The following is a 22,574-nucleotide window of genomic DNA, read 5'->3' as shown; positions in this document are numbered from 1 at the left end:
TGAATAAATAAATAAATAAATAAATTTGCACCTATCTCATGGCACCTCTAATAATGCAAGAAATGTGCCTCGTTCGTATTATGTTTTGAATACTTACTGTGAAAACAGCATAGAAATATCATGTAGCTAGTAATTGCTTTTGTAAACTAATGCTTAAGCAGTTTAATCTGTCGGTCACTTTCAAACAGTTGTGACGAACATATACAATGTTGATAGATTCCTACACTCTTGTTTGGAACTCCAGCAACACATTAAATAGATATAAGACCGTAAAACTTTCTGTTAACAACAGTGACCTCTGATCATGCCATAAATACCAAGTTCACATCAATAGAGAGGTAACATATTCTTGCAATGTCCTGCAAGGACTAGCTGCAGGTAATGTGACGATTGCTCAACAGCAGTATTTAGAGATGTGAACCTACTTCCTTCCTACCTACGTTTGAAAATGGCCACCGCGTGTGCACGCGATTTAAAGAGCGCGTGGAATAAATGGTCATTCAGTCCTTCTTCTGCTTCGACGTCGCATCATTACTATACGGCTCCTGTCATTCCCTTAAGGGCAGTGCTTCAAGTTCGTGTAGTCCCGGGTAGGCGGGGCTGCATGCCACCGCCAGGCACCAATCCTAGGTTATCTCCAGTCTGTGCATTTAGCTCAGTGGGGCAGTGTATCTGCATGCTGTCAAGTTCTTCTCTGCAAACCTGCCTTGCTCTTTTCCCATGGCTGGCGTCCGGGTGACAGCGGTGATCGGCAGCGTGCTAAACAGGATAGTGTGTTGTAAACCCCTAGTCGGCGACCCCCGGAGACCCTTTTCGCAGATGAGCAACAGAGAGCAGAGCCTCGAACAGCCAGGTAACCTCTCGTGGCTACATTTATTCTACTGCGTGAACACATTATGAGCACTGAGTTCCAAGTTTGTGGCTTTGGAAAAATGCATTTCAGTGCTTTATTGATATGCTCTCCTTCTGTTGAGATCTAATGTTGTTCCAGTCTCCAGCCTTTGATAAGTGTGCACATCGAATTGCTATACTTGCATTTTATAGAATGATCTCACTGTATGCGTGCGCTGAGTGCAACATTTCAAAAACTGGGTGGAAAGGTTTAATAATTAGAAAGCAAGGGGCAAAGTTCGCCTGCAGTTCTGCAAAGCTGTAACGGAAGATGCTTAATGTGGAAGATAATTCTGGATTTTACAATGACACCACTACGTGGAGCAGTTGTGTCTCGTGCAGGTGCATGAGCACTAGTTACACACTTTAGTAATCACACAAACTTTTTCTAGCAATTCACCCCATCATGTGTGCCAAACAAAACATAGCATGTACAGAAAGAACATTGTTCCTACATGGATTTGTACATTGAAGACATCTGACGCTTGACAAACCATTTATTTTCAGTAGTAAGAATCGGGGACGGTTGTAACAGGTAAAGAGTATTTATTCAGTGGCTACGAAACTTATCGACTAGTAGTACTCTGCGCCGCTGTTTGAATGGTTTATGCTATCGTCTTGTTTCCACTTGAAACTTGTTTTAAAAATATTTAACCAAAGCAGGCGGCAAAAGGGTTACATTTATGGTAACACTACATCGAGGAGGCTTCTTGACTATCTGAAGAGTTGTTTCTCTCTGTAAAGTAATTGCTACATGCAATGTGTGAGGCCCTAAAAAGTGTTTTCTTATGTCAATTTTGCTGTACTGAGATAATACATTTAAATTTCATATTCTCATTGTAGTAATAAATGTGCGTTTACTAGTACAGTTACGCTAAATAGCATTTTATAGGGTCTCGTTTACTTTTAATGCTGTAGTATAAAACATGAAGGGGGATTGGGTATACGTATTTCAAATATATTGCCCATTATTGTTAAGAGGACCTGGACCAAATCCCCTAGCTACCAGTTGGCGTATATAATATATATATTTTTTAAACTCTTTTTATTAACAAAGCTCAAGAGACCATACAGTACAAAACATTTCCATTAGTACATCGTGGCGCGACCACAGAAGATCAATAACAATATGTTAATGAGGGAATAAAGAAATAAATAAATATTGTACACATCCAATATACCCACGGCCTGTTCTCTGTACTTTTGCCAGGGCGCCCACACTTTTCCCCATTTTTTAGCACATCCCCTGCTTTTGTACACAGTTTCTTCGGCCCGCTGGCACCAGTCAAGGTCACGCTTGCAGGCTTCCAACTGCGGGGGCACAGGCGCCCCCCACCCACCGGCAATGTTATGCTTCGCAATTCCCGTAGACAGAGCCAACCATATTCCCACATATCTGGACCAGTCAGATTCGCCTTTGATCATCAGTAGAAGCCACTTCGGCTCCAGAGGGACCGTCGCTCCCACCACCCTGGACTTAGTGTCAGTGACTTTCTGCCAGAATCGAACCATCTCGGGGCATTCCCATAGGATATGCAGGAAGGTACCCTCTTGCTGCCATCCCCTGACACACAGCATTGACGGGTTCCTACCCCATGTGTATAGGTGGGTGCGAGGATTAAGTGCGGTGTAAAATCTTAAGCTGTGCGTATATAATAATTGACCAAAGGCATGAGCTCATGTTAATCAATTTCTACAATAATGTATTTAACAAAACATGCAGCTGGGCTGTTATAGATGTGGGAAAAGATATAGATACCTTCTTGAATAAAATAGGACCAAACATTTTGTACTTGTGGGCGGGGGATTTTATCATAAGTAGATGCCCGAACAAAAGTGTCTCAGCCTGCAGCCATCTAGATTGTTTTGGGTCAGATCCATCTCACTTTCCACACTATCCCTATGGGAATTCACGAATGGTCTGATTCTGATGTGGTTAGGAAGACCTCCTAACGGCATTTGCTCTGTCCAAATCGGAACCGACGAGTATGATGCGATTTAGACGTTAGGAATATCCCAATCTGAACCCGACAGCATTTGGAATGACCGAGCCATACGGAGCAGAATCATACGTCTCCATGGGCCATGTTTCCGAACGACCGAGAACAATGCTGGATTTGGACAGCCTTTCTGAATTGTGCCGTCCAACTCAAATCTAGTCGGAATCAGATTTTGGGGGCCTGTTGTGGGCCCCCTGCACCCAGAGCCTTCCCATTCGGGCCCGTAAGGGGTACCCATGTGTCCCCCCTTACCAGCCATGTACAGTGTGGCAGGCACCAGGGGGTGCCTGCCACAGTGTTCCGGATTTTCTCCAACCACCCCTTTCTTCAATGGGAGCCTATACATTCGGTCAGAACAAAGGCTCCCATTGAAGTCAATGGGAGTTCAACCAAATAGTATCTGGAAGCATGCATCGTACTCGGTCTGTTGGACTCTCCCAATCCAATTAGGTCGGAAACCATTCCCAAACCCATTCAGTCAGGAAGCTTTCCAAATGCATCAGAATCGGGCCCTTAATGAGCTGCTATATAAATATAATCTAGAAATAATTGATCAGGAGTGGGGAGAAGCTGGCCTCCTTCTACGCAGAGGCCGCTCCTCCGTTTGAACGGAGGAACGTCACCCCACTGAAATGCCCCCAGAGAGAAAAATAAAATGGTAATTAAGTTAATAAATTACCATTTGATTTTTCTTCACCTCGTCCCGAACTGACCATTAGGACGGGTGTGGGGCTGCTGCTAAATGACAACAGCAGAGAGAGCAGGGCACTTTCAATTTAAAAAGTGCGCATATATTTGTGGCTGGCCGTCTTGCGAGAGCCAACCACACATGGGTACTTTAAACCTCTCTAACCCAGCTGTCTTAAGACAGCTGGGTTACAGAAAGCCAAAGCCTTCAGAGCGCTGTGGATTACCGAGTGAGGCCACCCTCACCAATCCTAGCAGTGCTCTCATGCCGGTGAAAGCAGCGTTAGGATTAGTGAAGGGAGTTTTGAGCCTGCCTGCTTGTCTGCCTCGAGGAGAGAAGGCCATCAAGTAGGAGGAGGATGTTGTGTCGCGCTCGCAGGTAAGTTGTTACTTATTATTATTTTTTTATGTCCCACCCACAATACAACCTTCGGGACATGCCAGCCGCCACTGCTTCTATGGTAACGGGAGTACTTCTAATATTGACCAAGTGATTATCTCAGCGAAAGATGTAAGATTAATTAACCCGTCTTAAGATAGAATGTACAATGTTCAGCGATCATGCTGTGTTAGCCTTGCCCTTAACATTTCTCTACAAAAGATTAGAGGTTCAGGGTTCGGTACTGCCCATTGAAACCTTGGGGAAAAGTGGGGTTACAATAAAATGGGCTGGTGTAAATGAATCCAAATTCCTTGAAATGTTCACCCTGGAGGAATGGGACTCCTTTGTTACATGCACAGAATGGGGGTAGGACCATGACAAGCTGGTGGAAGGCTTTTGTAATATTACAACAGTCATTTCAAATAATTTACACAGGCCAGCTGAAAACACAGGGAAGAGAAGAAACAACCCAGGGTGTTTTAATTCTTACTGTACTAGTGCTAATCAGGCCCTAAGAAAGGCCTTACAAGAAACCCCAAAAAATAGGGTAAAAATTAAAGCACTAAGAACACATTAAAAGACGGTGTTAGCCATTAGAAAGAAGGAACTACAAGAGTAGGCTTGGGTAGATTTCGAACAGGCGGCAGAAGCAGGTGACAATACTTTATTCTGGAAAATTATCAACTCACCCTTTCTTAGAGAGATCTCTTTACCTACTCTTGAGGTCTCCGTTTAATCAGAAGCCTGGGGCGCACATTTTGGAGCCAATTTGAACCCAGATGTTGATGACATTAACGCCCCATTTGATGTGTTAAACATAGTAAACTATAGCCCTATTGAGCCAATCACCATGGAGGAGGTCAGTGCAGCCCTAAAGAGCTGTGCCCAAGATAAAGCACTGGGACTCTATGGGATTCCTGTCAATGTTTTTAAGTCATACCCCTTCCTATGGGTCCCGATCTTGACCCAGATTTTTAATGCAGCGGCTAATGGCTACTTACTGAAAACTTGGTCTGACAGTGTGATCATGATCATACCCATTTTTAAAAATGATGCAAGGTGCTATCGGCCTATACCGCTTCTAGATCCTTCTGTGAAAACCATGGGAAGAGTGATCCCTGCAAGATTAAAATCCTGGGTCCAGGGAAATGATATTCTAACTGAATCATAATTTTGGTTTAGGCGGCATATAGGCACTGTGGAACAAGGAATACATCTGCATCTTATTATCAGTAAATATACATTGGCAAGTGAGGGGAATATCTACCTATGTTTTGCAGATTTGTCCTGCGCCTTTGATCTTGTAAATCATGCAAAACTATAGCAGCCCCTAATGGGGATGGGTGCCCCACATGATATTGTATGCCACCTCTCCCAACTGTATGCATACTTGACAGCCTCTATGCATTATGGTATTATTAGGGAGCTTACAGAGACATTTCGGGTGACCTGGGAGATAAGGCAGGGATGCGTGCTCGCACCCCTGTTGTTCTCTCTATATAGGGTGGACAGCCTATTGAAGACTGCAAAGGCTGATGCACCCAAGGTGGGTTCCCGTATCACTCCGAGCCTGATTTATGCAGACGATGCGGTGCTCATATCCTGGACTGCAATTGGCCTCAGTGATTAATAGATAACTTTGTAACATTCATGAAGATTCGAGATTTAAAACTGAATTTAACTAAGACCCATACCTTGATCCGTGGGAAAAAGATAAGACAGGGTAAGAGCCGTTTTGCCCGTGGTCAAAAACCAGTCGAATTAAAAGCTTTTAGTTATCTGGGCATTGTTTTGTCACAGAAAGGGGACTGGTCATCTCACTTGGAAACTGTCAAATTAAAATTAATAACAGCTACTGCGGCTGTATTTTGCTTCGCTAAAAAAGTCAGAAGTAAGCCAATTAAAGAAATTGTAAAATTATACAGAACTAAATGCCCCCCTGTAGCTTTATATGGTTCTCTTTTGAATGAATGAGGGAAAAGTGTAACCCGCTACAGGTGCACGAAAACATCTTCACACGAAGGCTTTTGCCAGCGCCAAGTTTGACCACCGCCCTCATTGTCCATATTAGGTACGTGAAGGATTCTATCTATCTCAGTACTCTGACAAAATGGCATAGCATGTGGACAAAACAAGGAACCAGATTTACCAGGGAGATCATTAGGGTCTGCCTGGGTCTGGATTATTTCGATAAAATACCATGGCTTCAGTATGTAATAACCCTTCTCCATAAACTAGGGGGAAAATGTAACCCTTTGAAACCCCATAGTATCCTGTAATTTAGTAAAAATAAAATAAAATCTGTCATGTTGGGGAAAAGGGATATGAGCAGAAAACATAATGAAAAAACAAAACCTACGATTGAAAGGTATTGTAAGGGCCAGTCTCAGTTGGGGATCCAAGGCTACCTGGTAAGTGTGAAAAACACTTACGATAGATTCCTACTGACAAGTTGCCCCTAGAGCTGATCCATTGCTTTGTGGTCTTCCCAAAATCAGATTTATGGCCCCAATGTTTACCGAGATGCCAGTGCGATGGAAAGACAAATCAGTTGATAACCCACTTCATGCTGTTTTGCAAATTTTACTGTGACATCAGGTTTTCTACTTGAATATCAAATGAGAGTGGATCACTGGTCCTGAAAGAACCAAAGTAAGCATCAACAGTTAATAAACTGTTAAGAAACCCTCATGCACGTTTTTTTGCAAGGTGGTGTTGTAGCGGTATGTTCGGTTATCCGCTTTGCTTAACAACGTGACAGCATCATCATTGGGTTACTGTGTGCTTCCTCCACCCGGAGGTTCTTGCCTCTGGTTTTTTCAGTAGTGATCATAAAAGGTGTGTGATAAAGGCATCCCAGTGAGTGTAGGTTAAAAAACTCGTAAAACCAGTCAAATTTTTTTTTTAATAGAACTGGGTTCGGGTTTGGTTAAAAAATGATTTATGTGCAGAGTCAGACACTTTAGGGTCTGTTGCACTTAGTGAAAGTATTCAAAAAAAGGTGGTCGACATGTTTCAGCCCTATCTTGCGCCCCTAAGGGTCAGGTGGGCTTTCTTCAGGACCAAGTGTGATAGTGGAGGAATCTAAATATTCATAGGACTCCTTTGAGGAGGGTGGAGTGAATAGTCCAACCAACACGAATTTGTTCGTTTTGAACCTTTTTTTCTCAAGTTGAGGAAAACCTTCGGGGGTAGGAGGCTAAACCCCGCTCTTGCGCATGGGTGTTGTCGACTGGTTCTGCCGCTGCCTCTCTTTCCCCGGTGCAACAGACCCTAAAGTGTCTGACTCTGCACATAAATCATTTTTTAACCAAACCCGAACCCAGTTCTATTAAAAGAAAAATTTGACTGGTTTTACGAGTTTTTTAACCTACACTCACTGGGATGCCTTTATCACACACCTTTTATGATCACTACTGAAAAAACCAGAGGCAAGAACCTCCGGGTGGAGGAAGCACACAGTAACCCAATGATGATGCTGTCACGTTGTTAAGCAAAGCGGATAACCGAACATACCGCTACAACACCACCTTGCAAAAAAACGTGCATGAGGGTTTCTTAACAGTTTATTAACTGTTGATGCTTACTTTGGTTCTTTCAGGACCAGTGATCCACTCTCATTTGATATTCAGATATTTGTTAAAGAAGCTGAGTGGGTCGCAACTCCTTCTTTCTCCCTCCCCTTGATTTACATACGTTATCAGGTTTTCTACACCACGTCCCCTTTTTCAATCACAGGGTGTTATTCATCACCGGGAAGCCCTTATTTTGGGGGAAAATTCGTCAAACATGCATATGTGTTGCATTGTTCTTGCTTTCATCAAAGAAAGCTCTTTTTAGGCGTACATTTTTAATCCATCTAGATGACTTCACTATGAAGATACCTGAATCAGATCGGATATATTACTGCTAGCACTTTAGAGTCCCGTTATTTATCTTTTGTATAACTATGACCAGCCTTTTTACAATTTGTAAATTATATGTTTTAGTGTATGTTGCTTGCTTATCCAAGCTCATAACACACTGCTTAGTACATTTGGTTTCACGTGATAGTGTATGGACATTTCATGTAAATCAACTTTTACTTTTTTTCATTACCATAATTGAATCGGTCAGGCCTAGTTCATTCTGTTGGTTATATTCAATTTTAAAATGCACTGTTTAGCATATATGGTTTTATTTGATAGTGTGTGAACATTACATGTAAACCAAATTGTAAACTATTTTAGCACTGTATTCTTGTTCTTTTATGGATTTGTATATTGTATCATTATTTCAGATGAACATTGAACAATGCATCTAAAAACCTATGAAGCTCATTCTGAGTGCTCCTGTAAAATATTGTGTTAATACTGCATTGGAATAAAATGTTTTCTAGCTAGCGCATCAAGAATTTTCATTTCTATTAAGGACATGAAGGCGAGGATTGTACTTTTACATCCTTACTGCCAAACTTACAGCAGCAAATTAAAAATAGTTTAACAACATAATTACATTTTCCATGAGTGCTTAACATACATTTTCGGATTTGTAATGCGCATGGCTGCCTCAGCGACGAGGCGTCCCAGCGCAACCAGAGACCGAAGACAAGAGCCTAGGAGAGCAACAGAGTGATTAAACAGCAAAGGTAGGGAAAAGCCATGTCTTTAAGGCCTTTCGAAATTCCAGATGGTTCGGAGTAGCTCTAATATGAGCAGGGAGCGAGTTCCAAAGTTTTGCCGCAATACAGCGGAAAGAGCCCCCCTGGCCCTCGCTCTCCAGACTCGAGGAGTGCAGACCAGTGCAAGGTCAGCAGATCTCAACAAACACCCAGACACATAGGGCTCCAGCAAATGGGATAGCCCCGATGGAGCCTGGCGTGTCAAGATATTATGTGAAATGCACAGCACCTTGAACTGAATACGCTTTACGACAGGTAGCCAGTGGAGTTTAGGGAGCACATGCACCACTGAGCAGGATCTAGGCAGTGCAACCAGAATCTGCGCCGCCGCGTTCTGAACCCTCTGCAGGCGCTTGATGCTAGCCTTATTAGCTCCCAAGAAGAGGGAATTTCCGTAGTCCAATCTGGACAGAACGGACGCCTGGACAATGGTCTGGCGCACCTTGGGTTGGAAGAAACCGAGCAAAGGTTTCAGGCCACGCAGGAGCCCGAGACAGACCCCAGCGACGGCTTTTGTTTGTTTATCGAAAGTCAAGCCATTATCAAACCACACGCCCAGGTTCTTCACAACCTCCTTAGGGAGTGGGGCGGGTTTGAGGCTATCCGGTCAGCACTGCTCAGACCATAACTCCCGGTCCTTCCCAAATAACAGAATCTCAGATTTTCTGGAATTTAACTGTAAGCAGTTTGCCGCCATCTAATCGGAGATGGCCAGGAGATCCTCCATAAACTTATCCAGGTTGGTATTGCATTTCTTCGAAAAAGCAATCACCAATTGGGTGTCGTCAGCATACGACACCAAGGACAGCACCCTGCCCTTTGCCACCTCCGCCAGGTGTCTAACATATAGATTGAACAAAAGTGGGCTTAGTATTGAGCCCTGCGGCACCCCCTGATGCAAAGCAAACTCCTGAGAGTAAAAAGGTGGTACTAAAACCTGGAAGGACCTATCCTCTAGAAAAGACTGGATCCAATCCAAGGCCGAATCCCTGATCCCAATTTCCTGAAGGCGTTTGAGAAGTATCTTATGGGACACGTATCAAACGCGGCACTTAAGTCCAAAAGGACCAAGGCCGCGGAGTCCCCTACATCCAAACTGCCCCTAATGGCTTCCGACACTACCAATAACGTGGACTCGGTACTATGCCGAGGTCAGAAACCACGTTTTGATGGATCAAGGATGGCGTTCTGCTCAATGAATTTAGACAGAATATAGTTCACGTGTGATTCCACCAGCTTAGCCAGAAAAGTCAGCTGGGAAATGGGCCGATAGTTGCTAGGTTCGACCGGGTCCATAGAGGGCTTTTTTAGCAATGGGATGACTTTAGCGTGTTTCCACGCCCGTGGTACATCACAGTTCAATATCCAATCACAACAACTCTGCCCCTTAGAACGTGGGCGACACCATCTTAGACCATCATTCTTTGCCAGTGTCTTCCATCTTATAACTCCGAAAAACTGTTCTCATGCAACACAGAATTTGTAACCAATAAACCAAGAACAATCCAGCTTTAGACATAACACAGGACAGTGTTGATAATAAGCTCGTTTTCCACACCGATCCAATCACCAAACCCATGAAGAGTTTCCCTCTGCGAGGCTCAGTCGTGCTTCTGATTGACTCCTGCAAAGAATATGAACAGCCGTAGCCAAGGTTTTACGCCTTAAATAAATTTCAGGTGGGGGGATACATTGATATAATTACAAAACCAGTTTCATAACAATAACAAAATTTGCCTTAGGTCAACATCAAAATGGGTGGGCTAATTCTCACCTCTCTGTCCCTAATAGTATTGGAAATTATTGGTGTGTAGCTAGAACATTTTATATTCTGTGTCAGCCCTTAAGGATTAGATTATGCCTATTCAAAGCTGTCCACAACAACAGATGCAACATTAACAATCGGTTTATAATAAAATGTTTTGAAAGTTGATTCAGAAGACCAATTGACTAGGTTAGAACCTGGATTAAAAGGTTTCACTACCACAGCCCCTCTCACGGAGTGAGCACTGAATGTAGACACATCAATGCCTGTCCCTGACAACAGCCATTTAACCCTTCACGCTAAAGTAGCTGTCAACACAAGCTTATGTGGCTTTTGAAGACCTTTAAATAGTTGCCCTTTAGTATTACGACGGAGCTCCCTTGTGACGTCCTCCTACATTTCAAAAAAGTGTACTACCCATAATTTGATGATATTTGGACAACTAGGAGATGATAGACAGCATGATTAACAGTGGTGGCCAGTAACATTTTAAAGTGGTGAGGCATAAAAGTTTGGGATGAATGCCCTGTTGTGAGCGAGCCTGACTGCTATAAAAGGAGTTCGGGGGGGGTTCTCCCTCCGGGACAATTTTGAACAAAGAGTGAGCAAATGTTGCATTTTTAAGTAAATCTGAGAAAGCAAGACAGTTAATAAAGCAATTGTAAAAGTGTACTTATGACATAAAGAGATTTTGTATTATAATGACGTAGGTAGCTGCTTATTCAGTAAAACTAGAGAACTTCATAACGGAGTTTGAGATAACAATGCATCTTATAAAAACATATCGCCATCGATTTCCCCCCAAAGGCTTTTCTTTCAATCAGAAGGTAATACAAAATTAAACAGTACATTATTTTGTGTCCTACTGTAACATTTGGCAGTGAAAGTTTGTGCTCTATGCCACAGCTTCCACGTGCAAAGACTCACCTCACAAATCAGACATCTGATTTCTCCTTTGCCTCTGATTAATATGTTTATCACTGCTGGAGAGCATCTGATGAATCATTCATTCTCCTTCAAGCAGCGCTCATCGCCTTGATGTCCTTGTGCCTCAGAAGCAGGATGTCCTGCCCAGTCACACCTCCTACAGACTGTAGGGTAGTGCATGCTCGAAAATAATTCACACTGCCCATTGGCCAGCAGTAACAGCCAGAGACAGGCCGCAGTTTTAACATTTCCCTAAAGATATGCCTGCTGATGATTGCTGAATAAATGTAATGTCATGTGGAGGCTCGCTATTAGAATGTGTAGTGAAAATAGGCATACGCTAATATAGTTTGTGCAGCACATAAATTACCTGAATAATTTAAGAAAATCCTAAAGTCGACTTGCATGCGCCTGGTCATTTCTGAATGAGGTAAGCAGTATGAAATGTCCGCAATGGATAAATGTATGATCCACATTTCGACAACTTTCTCTGTGAGTCTGTCCAAGGTTTTTCTGAGGATAGATATCACGTTCATGGGCTAAAATGACCCTTTCTGTGGTCAAATAATCCACTTATATAACATTTTGGTACACACAAAAAGCTGTTTAGGAATCCTTTTATGAATTGTTTATATTTTAGACCAAATTTACAGTTTTTGTGTGAATTTAATAGTAGAATGTTTACCAGGCCATGTGGCCAGGACTGGCAACTTTTGCAAGCTGTAATTAGTCATTGTGGTGCACAGCTTGAGAAAGATTTTGTGTCTAATAAATTCTGATTCTTTAGAGATTGGTGCTCCTGCCTTACTTGTGCTGCCTGCTGCACCAGGAAAGCAGATGGCTTGGCTCCTGCTGCTGTTTTATTCAGCATTAATGGTCTTAGTACAGGCCTCCTAACACCTCTGAAAATCGCCCATTCATTTTCTACGAGTTCACTCCCCCAGCACAGCACCTCCGCCCAGCTCTCAATCTGTTCCTTAATTGATAAATAAATCCTTTCAGAGACAACTTCCAGGCGAATATTCATCTCAAGGGCTTTGGAACTGCCGGATATTGAGTGGCTGAGATTTTACTGCAGGCAAATTGTAAGGTGAATGATCTTGGGAAAATGTAAGGAGGTAAAACAGTTTAGATCAATCAATGCTTGTTTGGTAGACCCAGAGCCCGGTGATATAAGCAATATCTTCTATTTCAATAGGAGAATGTTTTTCTTGAGCGCTGTTTCAGGCTCTGTTATGTAACATAAGTAAGTGCTATTCCACTGCCTGCAGCCAAATCCTTGCTCACGTGTGAACAATAGGGCAGCTCAGTGAAGACTCAGAAAGTGAGTACTCGAAGACATGCCTGCTTTGCCTTGCCAGGACTGCACTTGATTTGATAAGTGCCTTGCGATAAGAACAGTAATGAAAGATGGCCCTCTTACATCTGCTTTTACCTCTGTTGCTGCATTGATTGCTCCTTGTGCTGTATTACAACGTTCACGTTTTTCACTGTAGTTCCCCTTTTCCCTATGCTTTCCTTATCATTCCCAGGTGGTGGCCCTTCTCATTGACATTAGCCCCTCACTGCCTCCTTAACTGAGCACAGTTTGAGAAAAACCAAAAGAAATCTACGACCGCATTTCAGAGTACCATGAAGGAGACCTCAAAGTGCAATCTTCTAGAGGAACAGTTACTATTTCATACACATTTCCAGAAGAATATAATTAGGGGCGTGGTCTGGCCACGTAGGAAAATGGCCGCCTAAAGACGGTGCTCCACCGCGGGACGGACCTTGAACGAAGATAGTGCCCTCCTCCCTATAACCAGGAATGCAGCATGGAGGGTTTAAAAAACGTCCTAGGCGGCAGGTGTACCTGGCTCAAATTTCGATCGAAAAGAACCTCTTCTGCGTTACTTCTGAGGTAATGAAGTTCTGAGGTGTTTGGCGCTCTACAGGCTTCGGGAATTACTGGAAGCCTCGGAACTCGCGTATGACTGACACCCAGTGAGAGCTCCTCAAATCCAGCGTACAGCAGGCTCTATCTACGCTCGTCACAACAATGGGGGCCACATTCATATTACCAGCTTAAAGTAAGGCAAACTTTTCTCCCGCATTCATATTCTCGATATATTTTTTGTTTGGAGACTTCTCAATTTGAGCTAACTGGTGTGTGTAGGATTGATGACGCTCTGGAGGTCATATTTTTATTACGCTGCTCACCTTGGTGCCAACGTGGTGTTTCTATTTTCCGCAGCTCCATGGATAAATCACCATTCCTCATAATCAGAGATTCAATGTGAATGGAGTTTGTACATGTATTTTTTTTAGATATGTAATTTCACGCGTCTCATTTACTCTTGAAGAATTGAAGAACTGTGGCTAATTCATGATGTTTTGTGTACTACAGCTACAACTTCTTAAGCAATCACACAGTATGTTTACGAAAGGTTCAACCTCACCATCGCCTAATCCGCCTCAGATTGCCTCAACTGCAATATCTGGGGAATCCATGGATCGCATTCTACAAGAAATATCGACAATCAACTGCCATTTGACAGATATGGACACTAACATTTCTTCTCTTGCAACAGAGGCAAAATCCATTAGAATAGATCTTATACAATCTCATAGTAAAATTGAGGGACTGGACCATCGACTGACATCAGTAGAAACAAGACTTGACTCAATACAAAACAGGGATCAAGAACTATTGCTTCTTCGCAGTAAGTTAGTAGACCTGGAAGATCGTAGCAGAAGAGACAATATTCGTTTTTTTGGTTTTCTAGAGAAAAGTGAAGGTCAGAATCCCAGAGCATTCTTATGCGACATCCTTCCAAAATTGGTTGGTATTCACTTTGATCCCAAGCTTGAAATTCAACGAGCACACCGTATCGGCCCTCTGCGCAAAGACTTAGATACTCGTCCACGGCCCCTCATTGCTTGCTTCTTGAGGCATGATCAAGTGAGGCAATTACTAATAACGGCGCGCGCACAAGGCACATACATATATAAGGGTCATGAAATATGTATGGCTGCTGACTTCTCAAGAGAAACAAATGAAAGGAGAAAAGCATTTTTATCCATTTTTATCCATGAGGCCTCAACTGCGTAAAATGGGCATCAAATATGGCTTATTTGACCCAGCTCGTTTCCTCATTACCAAAAATGGAGATTGAAGAGACTTTTACAACCCTGAGGATTTGCATACATTTTTGGATGATATGGTACTACAGGATATTGATACACAACATACTTTGCCACACCAGTCTTCCCAAGGCCCTAATTATTCTCAACAGCTGTCAGATAATAGACGTCGTAATGTCAGTGAGGCTCGTCATCGTGGTAGAGATGTTGAACGAGCCACTCGTACGCATGAAGATAAAGCCTCCTCATTGCAAAAAATTAGTTCTGTTGCTCAAGATCGGCATAGAGACAAATCTCGTTCTCCTTTAAAATCTGCCTCAGACGGAGAGTAGGCTCTAATGATATATTCTTTCTATTGGTGCTATTACTTTAGCTTATGTCTTATATATAGTCATCCTGAGAGTTATTCACATCGGTTATTGCTTCAGTTATATATTTATTCATTATTGGTGTTATTTATAACATAGTATTTATGTTTGTATTTATTATTTTTAATTATCGATAGAAATATATAGCTATCTATAGTTTTTCCACTATATCTGAAATGAAATGTGGTAAATTATTGAACTTTTGAACTGCTTACATTCTTAATATGTTATACAGTTGATCTTCTATACGCTTTTCAAATTACTGATGTTTAGCACTCCCAAAAAATAGTTCAGCTAGTCCAGGAGTCTCATATCTTAAGAGCGTCAATATCTGATCACTCCCCGGTTCTTTTATCTCTCCAAACAGGCTTATCCAAACATGGGCGTAAACCTTGGTGGCTAAATATTCAACGTCATAAAACTCATCAAGTCAAATTACAGTTACGTTATCACTTCCAAAGTTATCTTTCCCTAATCAATTTTCTGTGAACTCAGGTAGAATTTTATGGGCTGCAGCCAAAGCTACTATCCGGGGCAACTTATGAAGAATGCTGCACAGGCCAATAGGCAAAATGGTACTCGTCAGAAAGAAGTAGAACATGATATTGAGACATTTACCCAATTACATACTAAAAAACCTACTTTGCAGCATCGTAAATCACTAGAACAAGCCCGTATGGCGCTCAACAGCCTTTTAACATCCAAAGCTGAATATGCTTTACAGAAAATGAAGGGGAGACACTATGAGCAAGGGGAAAAGGCAGGGAGACTTCTGGCGGCGCAGTTGTGACAAACGGAGGCTGCCATGGCTATACCAGCCATCAGGTCTTCTGGAGGACTCATGTTGACTCATCCTCAAGATATAGTTAATGAATTTGCCTCTTACTATAAATCTTTATTTACTCCAGGAGTCCAAGTAGATGAAAACAAAATGATCTCTTTTCTTTCAAAAGTGGAACTACCCTGTCTCTCCGAGGAAGGCAGGGCACTTCTTGAAGGTCAGATTAGTAAGGAAAAAATCTCACAAGCTAAAGCCAAACTCCCATATCACAAAGCCCCAGGGGAAGATGGCTTCCCAGCAAAATGTTATCGTTGGTCGGGTGAAAAAATGGTAGATAGTCTACATGCCGCTTTTCAGGAAGCAGATTGCAAAGCTTCTTTGGGGTGTCTTTCTAATTAAGAAATAATAGCAGTTCTACCCAAACCAGGAAAGGACCCATTACTTTGTAGTAGTTATTGCCCCATATCACTTCGCAACTGTGATATTAAAATTTTAGCCAGTGTCCTGGCCTCTCGTCTTCGTAAAGTTTTACCCTCCCTAATTCATCATACGCAGGTGGGATTTGTGCCTGGACGTTCGTCTAGGAATCATTTGCGTACTTTGGCACACACGCTTCACTTCGCCAAGTCTCTTCAGAATGAGGCTTTGGCATTATCGCTAGATGCTGAAAAAGCATTTGATCGAGTGGAGTGGCAATATCTCTTCAAGGTCTTAGAGCGATTTGGTTTGGGAAGCCAATTTATAGATAAGATACAATTACTATATGAACATCCTACTGCTCAGGTTAACTGTGGAGGTTTCATCTCAGATCCATATGCAATTCGCAGAGGAACTCGCCAGGGTTGCCCCCTTTCTCCTTTATTATTCCTTTTAGATTTAGAACCTCTAGCAGCAGCAATCCGGCAATCAGATAATGTTGTAGGCATTCCAAACTTTATCTTTATGCTGATGATATATTACTCACTATTACCGATTTGTCTTGATCTCTACCGTCACTGCTCACAATCATTGAAGAATTCTCTTTTTCTGGGTACAAAATCAATTGGCATAAGAGTGAAGCACTTCCCATATCAGAGGGCACCACAAAAGCAGCGATACAAAGCTATCCCTTTCACTGGCAACATTCATGTTAAAAATATTTGGATATTCTAGTAAATAAAGGAACAGAGGGGATGTTACTGATAACCTATATCCTTTAATTACCCAGATGCAGCATGATTTTGACAAATGGAAGGTATTGGGATTATCTATGTGGGTTAGAGTTCAAGCTGTAAAAATGGTCACACTACCGCGTTTCATACTTGGAATGTTACCTCTTCAGATTCCTCTTTCCACGTTGCGCCTCATAGATTGTAAGATTAAATCTTTTATTTGGGGATCTACAAAACCTCGTTTAGCTGTGAATAAATTGAAACACATCATTCTAATGGGGGCCTGAGTCTTCCATCAATAGAACATTATACTTTGGCACTACAGTTATCTCAAATAACATATATGTTAATGGAAAATCCAAATACACCACAATGGGTACATGTTGAAAGGCACCTGTTGTCTGTAGAAACAGGCCTTTCAGCCTTTTATGGAACAGGGACAGGTTGTCTCGATTCTCATAATCCACTTATCTGCAATGCGCAAAACATAGCAGAGAGCAGATCGTATATTGGGTTTCAATTCACGTATACATGAGAAAGCCCCTATATGGAATAACACAGCTATACGTATTAAGGGAAAAACTTTATTCTGGCCACAATGGAAAGAAGCAGGCATTACCACTTTAGATCAGCTTTTACATAACACTGATCTTAAATCTTTTACACAATTGGCAGATGAGTTTAATCTTCCATCGCATCAAACATCAAATTACACACAACTCAAAACTTGTCTTAATAAAATCATGGGACCACATCCATGGTTGTTACAAAACTCTCCAGTAGTGTCATAACTACATACTTGGGGGACTCATGAGGGAGCCCCCTCTGGCCTGTACAAGACATTTATATCACACCTGTTCTCTCAACCCTTAACACATGAGTTACGTACCAAATGGCAAACACGTCTATCAGTCTCTTATGAAGACAAGGAATGGGTGGACTTGCTAGAAAATTTAAATAAAGGGGCCAGAGCAGCTAGACTAAAATGTTTCTTATTTAAAATTCTACATGACTGGCATTGGTCACCAGTAAAATTGCATAAAACAGGATTACTCCCACATAACAACTGCTGGAGATGTGATGCTCCCGGCTGTGACATAGTTCACATCATCTGCAAATGCCCCATGGTTCAAGTCTATTGGTCCAAACTCTTTCAAGTCTTACAGAATACTATATCTTTACACTTACCGTTAACACCAGCTAACATTCTTTTGCATGATCTAAGAAACTTTCCAAATCTTTCAAAGCCACAATATTGTCTTATACATACTGCTTTGGCCACAGCAAAAATATGTGTATTAAGGCAGTGGAAGTCTCCGGTACCACCATCTCAAGAGTCTTGGGTGGTGGCTATGATTCAGACTGCCTCATATGAGAGAGTCATTTATAATTTACACGATCAGACAGATCAGTTTAAGCAAGTTTGGGCTCCTTTTTTGCAAACAAATGATGAGTCCATCATAAACAGCGCTGTTAGCCCTGCATTAGATATTCCATAAAATCAGTGTATTCACAACATCTAATTTTCTATCCTTTTGTCTTCTTTATCTTTCACTCAGGTTTATACCAAACTCTTTTCAAATATGTGGTTGTAGACTAGTACAATATAGGTAGGAGATTTTGTTGGAAATACATAATATATTATGACAGCACACTCATTACATAAAGGACAATATATATTTAAATTATATTATATTATTGTTATCTTATTATAGTTAATACTTTTACTTACCTTCTTTATACGTGATAATCTGTGGATTAAGAATTTATTAAATTGAATCCTTTTATGATTCAACAATTCAACAATATATCAACTTTTGTTTCTTTTTCTTTTTGAATGTATTATCTAGTTATTTAATGCTTTGATCTTCTTTGAATATTGACTATTCAAGAATTAGAACCTATTTATTGTAATAGCTGGTGATTTTTATCATACTTAGATCTATCTCTTGGTATATTTTTCTTTCCAATGAGTTATTTAATATTTAATACAAATGAATTTGTTTGTTCACTTATCAAATATAAATTAAATATAATGTTATGTATGTTTTATGAATCAAACTATGTACTTATTTACATATCTATTAATATTTAGCCTCGACAATTGCATTTACAATACTGTACTGTATATTGTATTCTGTAAAATGCACAAAAAAAAATTCAACACAAGGAAAAGAAGAAAATAGTTAGACATGATCACCGAGGGAGACGGCTAGTTCAAGACTTGCTGGTCTTAATGCTGAATTTTTGATCTGAGAGTGGGAGATCCTTAATTCTCAGATACAATTCTGGCACCAGGATGTTTCAGACATCTACTCATTAAATAAACAACAGAATGACCATAACCCAACCAAGTGCTTTTTAAAGATTTGGGGTAGATTTATTTGCAACCGTTTTTGCAACAGGTTTGACAACGTAGACAGACATTTGATTTGATTATTGAGAAATATTAATTAAGGGTGATTTGTTAAATCTATGTACTGTGACATTACTATAATTTTTTAGTACCTACTGCTTAACCTTAAGAAAAATATTAAATTAAGGAAACAATATCACATCGTCAATCACTACAAAATACAGCCTCAAGAATACTACTCAGAACCTGTCACACCAAAGTTGATCATTTCAATCTTTACAATAAAACAGCATGTTATGCCACCTCACAATCTTGCCAGATATGGTTGGCATGCGTTTCCTGTCCAAACCATCTTCACCTACAAATGCTTTAAGCTTAATACTCAAGTCTGCAAGACAATTTGCAAAATGTATCAGAATGTGATGAGCCTGTACACCATCCAAAACATGACACAAGACAGAATGTACCAGGGTGATTTTCTGTAGCCTACACTGGAAATGCATTTTAATTACGGATTGAATAGAATAAAGCTACGCAGAGCACTTGCATGTACGCTCTCCTGGTTGTGACTGAACCATCCATTTGCAGCTATTTAACAGCTGTGCACTAGGGCACACCCAGATATCTAGATAATAACTGCTGGGTACACACTCGCACCTCAGCAAACTATGAACTGTGAAGAACTGTTTTCAATTAGCAAAATTATATTTATTGATCAACTGTGCTCTGGTGAAAACTCCCTTCTCAGCTCAGTAACTGATAGACAACATAAAACCGTGTGAGTTTAGTCTGGATGCACTAACAGAAAGCTCGGAGAGGTACAAAAATACCAGTTGGTTGGCACACTATGGTAATCATAGAAATTCAGTTCACATGTTTGGTAGACTTGGCATTCTTGGTGTGGTTTCACCTGCATTTTGCTTCTATCACCTGTATTTTTAACTGTATGCTGGACTTTGTTTTGCTGGTCTGTGTACTCTGGGCACTTTACCACTGCTGGTCAGTGCTAAAATGCAAGTTCTACACGTATAAATTGTGATTATGTTTGATTATCCATGATTGATGTATTTGATTTACTTATATGTCCCTAGTAAGGTGAATTGTGTGTTCCCAGGGCCTGTAAATCAAATGCTACTAGTGGGCTCCCAGCACTGATTGTGCCACCCACATGAGAAGCCCTGTAAACATGTCTCAGACCTGCCACTGCAATGTCTGAGTGCAGTTTTAAATTGGAGTCAAAATGGGGGACACTGTTCCTGAGGAGTGGGGCAGCATGTCACCCACTCACTAAGAAAGGGGGAAGAAGGAAGGAAGGGATCCTAGCCCTAGAACCCAATAGTAAGAGGGAAGAGCGTGTCTTGCCTCTTGTTGCTCTCACACACCCCGAAGGATGTTATGCTTCATCATCGGGCGTTTGCTCCTCGTCGGGCCGGCGCTGCAAGGGTCACTTAAGCAGAGATCTTTAGAGAACTACCGTTTGATGCATGCTGGTGTGTGGGGAGAGTCCTATGCTGAGGGTGTTGAAGTGCGTGCAATAGTTTTAAACTGACTGAGGGTTACCAGAAAAGGTGTGTTTAATGTGACTGTACCCTTGTCAGAGTAAACAAGCATTTGCAATGCAATAGGTCTCGCATTTATTAGAGTTTCAGCTATTGGCATTGTAAATCACAAAGCCATTTATTTATGTGTTGACCTAAAAAGGAGAAAAAAAAGCCTAAAACGCAGCCAGGCACGTCACTTTAATGGAGGAGACGCACAGTAGAGCTGTAAGATGTGGGAACCAGAAAAGGACAAGCTAAAGCCTGGCATGCCGATATTGCTACATAAGTATACAAATGGGAAAGAAATGCGGCAACTGCCTGCTTTTTTTTATGTATTTACTTTTTTTTTTATAGAAATGCAGCCCCACGTTCTTGGCTGCCCTTCCACCTTGCATGACACGTTGTGCTTTCACCCTAAGAGTTACAAATGAGAATAAATCTGCGTCTGCAAACTTGACGCTCAAGAGAGACTGTCCCCTTCAGCAACCCAAGCACAACAACCCATGCACGAAATAAAACAAGGAAATAGTTTTAACCTTCTGTTTTGTACACGCTAAAGTGCTCCACCCAGACAAAAAACGGACTCGTGTATTTCTGTCAAGTGTTCAACAAGCGGCGCCAAAGGACGGGCTGAGCCGTGGCATCGGGGTATTTACACCATGGTTGGAGGATAGCGCCTGACTGGGAGGGAGGCACAAAGGGCAGCTGCAGCGCTTGTTTGCCTTTTTCGTTTCCCCTCCTCCCCCTGGAGACTTGGCATCTGTGAGGGAGGAGGTGGGGTAAATGCGGAGGCAGCGCGGACCTGGGAGTGGCTTCACCAGGAATGAAAACACATGAAACAAGGCAGCATCGGCAGCCTCACGACACGCACCGCAGGGGGGATAAAGAGTAAACGACGGGGAGGGAGGGATGTGCGTCGCACTGAAATAAAGTAAACCTAAAAACACTCCCTTCATTGCTTAGTCTGCAACTTTCCAGCACTCCCATCCCCGAGTGTGTACAGAACACATTAACCAATGTTACTTTAGTTTCCAGACACTCAGTAAAGGAGGCCGGGAGGGAACACGTGATACAGATGTGAGCAGCGACCCCAGAGCATACAATGCAGGCCACGGTGCAGTTTAGATGAAAGGCTGCGCCCCTCACTCCTTTTAGTGAGTGATGAGGTGTAACACAACGGACCTCGAACTGCTCCCTTTAGTTCAGATGCTTTGAACCTACGGAAGGAGGGTCACAACACTGACCCAAGGTGCAGCCAGCGTTACCTGAATCAAAGCCAGCTCATGGCCAACTCAGGAGAAAGTCTACCGCACGTGGGGTCTCACACTGACAGCCGGGACAGTCTGCGCTCCAAGAGAAAGGTCCATATTAAAGCGAACGACGCAGCAAGAGAGTGAAAGGCTCGTAGACCCCAGTGCTCAAGGACGTGTGATGATCCCGATGAAGGAGGCCGCCCGGCTGTGCCGGCTGTCACCCTGGGACGGATCAAAGACTCACAAGCAACTGTTAACGCGTATAAACAAGCGCGCACTGAAGCTGACGGAGTGGGAGGGGGAGTGGGGGCGGGCACGCAGGCTGCCAAATGGTGCGATGAATCACGGCTAAAGTGAAAGCAAACAAGTGGTTGCAGGACTCCAAATGGTGCGCGCGCCCGGACGGGTCACATGCACTGTAGTTGGAGGCCTGCAAAGCCACTGTTTGCACTTCCAAAACGCGCTTACTATAAGTCTCGCCAGAGCAGCGCTAAAGCGCTGGTCAGGCGAGACCTAAAAATCCGTAGGTTAAATGTTACCCCAATAGGTGCAATGTGCCCAGGTAATTAGAAGGTCAACATGTTTCGCAATTGTGTGGTTACAGGAAACCGTGGCACTTCATCAGGACCAGAAAAACATGGTGTGGTGTTATGTGCACGTGAGTAGTGAGTAAAAGGGATTAACAC

The 22,574-nt window shown here is 42.1% G+C and overlaps 1 protein-coding gene across 1 annotated transcript in view; it reads left to right on the top strand.

Annotated features, from left to right (window-relative positions):
• The first annotated feature begins 574 nt into the window (after positions 1-574).
• SUGCT (succinyl-CoA:glutarate-CoA transferase) overlaps positions 575-22,574 on the top strand; it is a 3,154,468-nt gene continuing 3,132,468 nt past the window's right edge. The window contains exon 1 of the mRNA XM_085607431.1: positions 575-853. Within this exon, the coding sequence (XP_085463557.1) occupies positions 721-853 (133 nt within the window). The 5' untranslated portion in view covers positions 575-720. The remainder of the gene's footprint in view (positions 854-22,574) is intronic.

This window comes from Triturus cristatus, chromosome 5_2 (assembly GCF_964204655.1).
Source record: "Triturus cristatus chromosome 5_2, aTriCri1.1, whole genome shotgun sequence".
Lineage (NCBI taxonomy): Eukaryota > Metazoa > Chordata > Amphibia > Caudata > Salamandridae > Triturus > Triturus cristatus.
The sequence above is the reverse complement of the archived record's forward strand: the minus strand, read 5'-3'. Positions and strand labels throughout refer to the sequence as shown.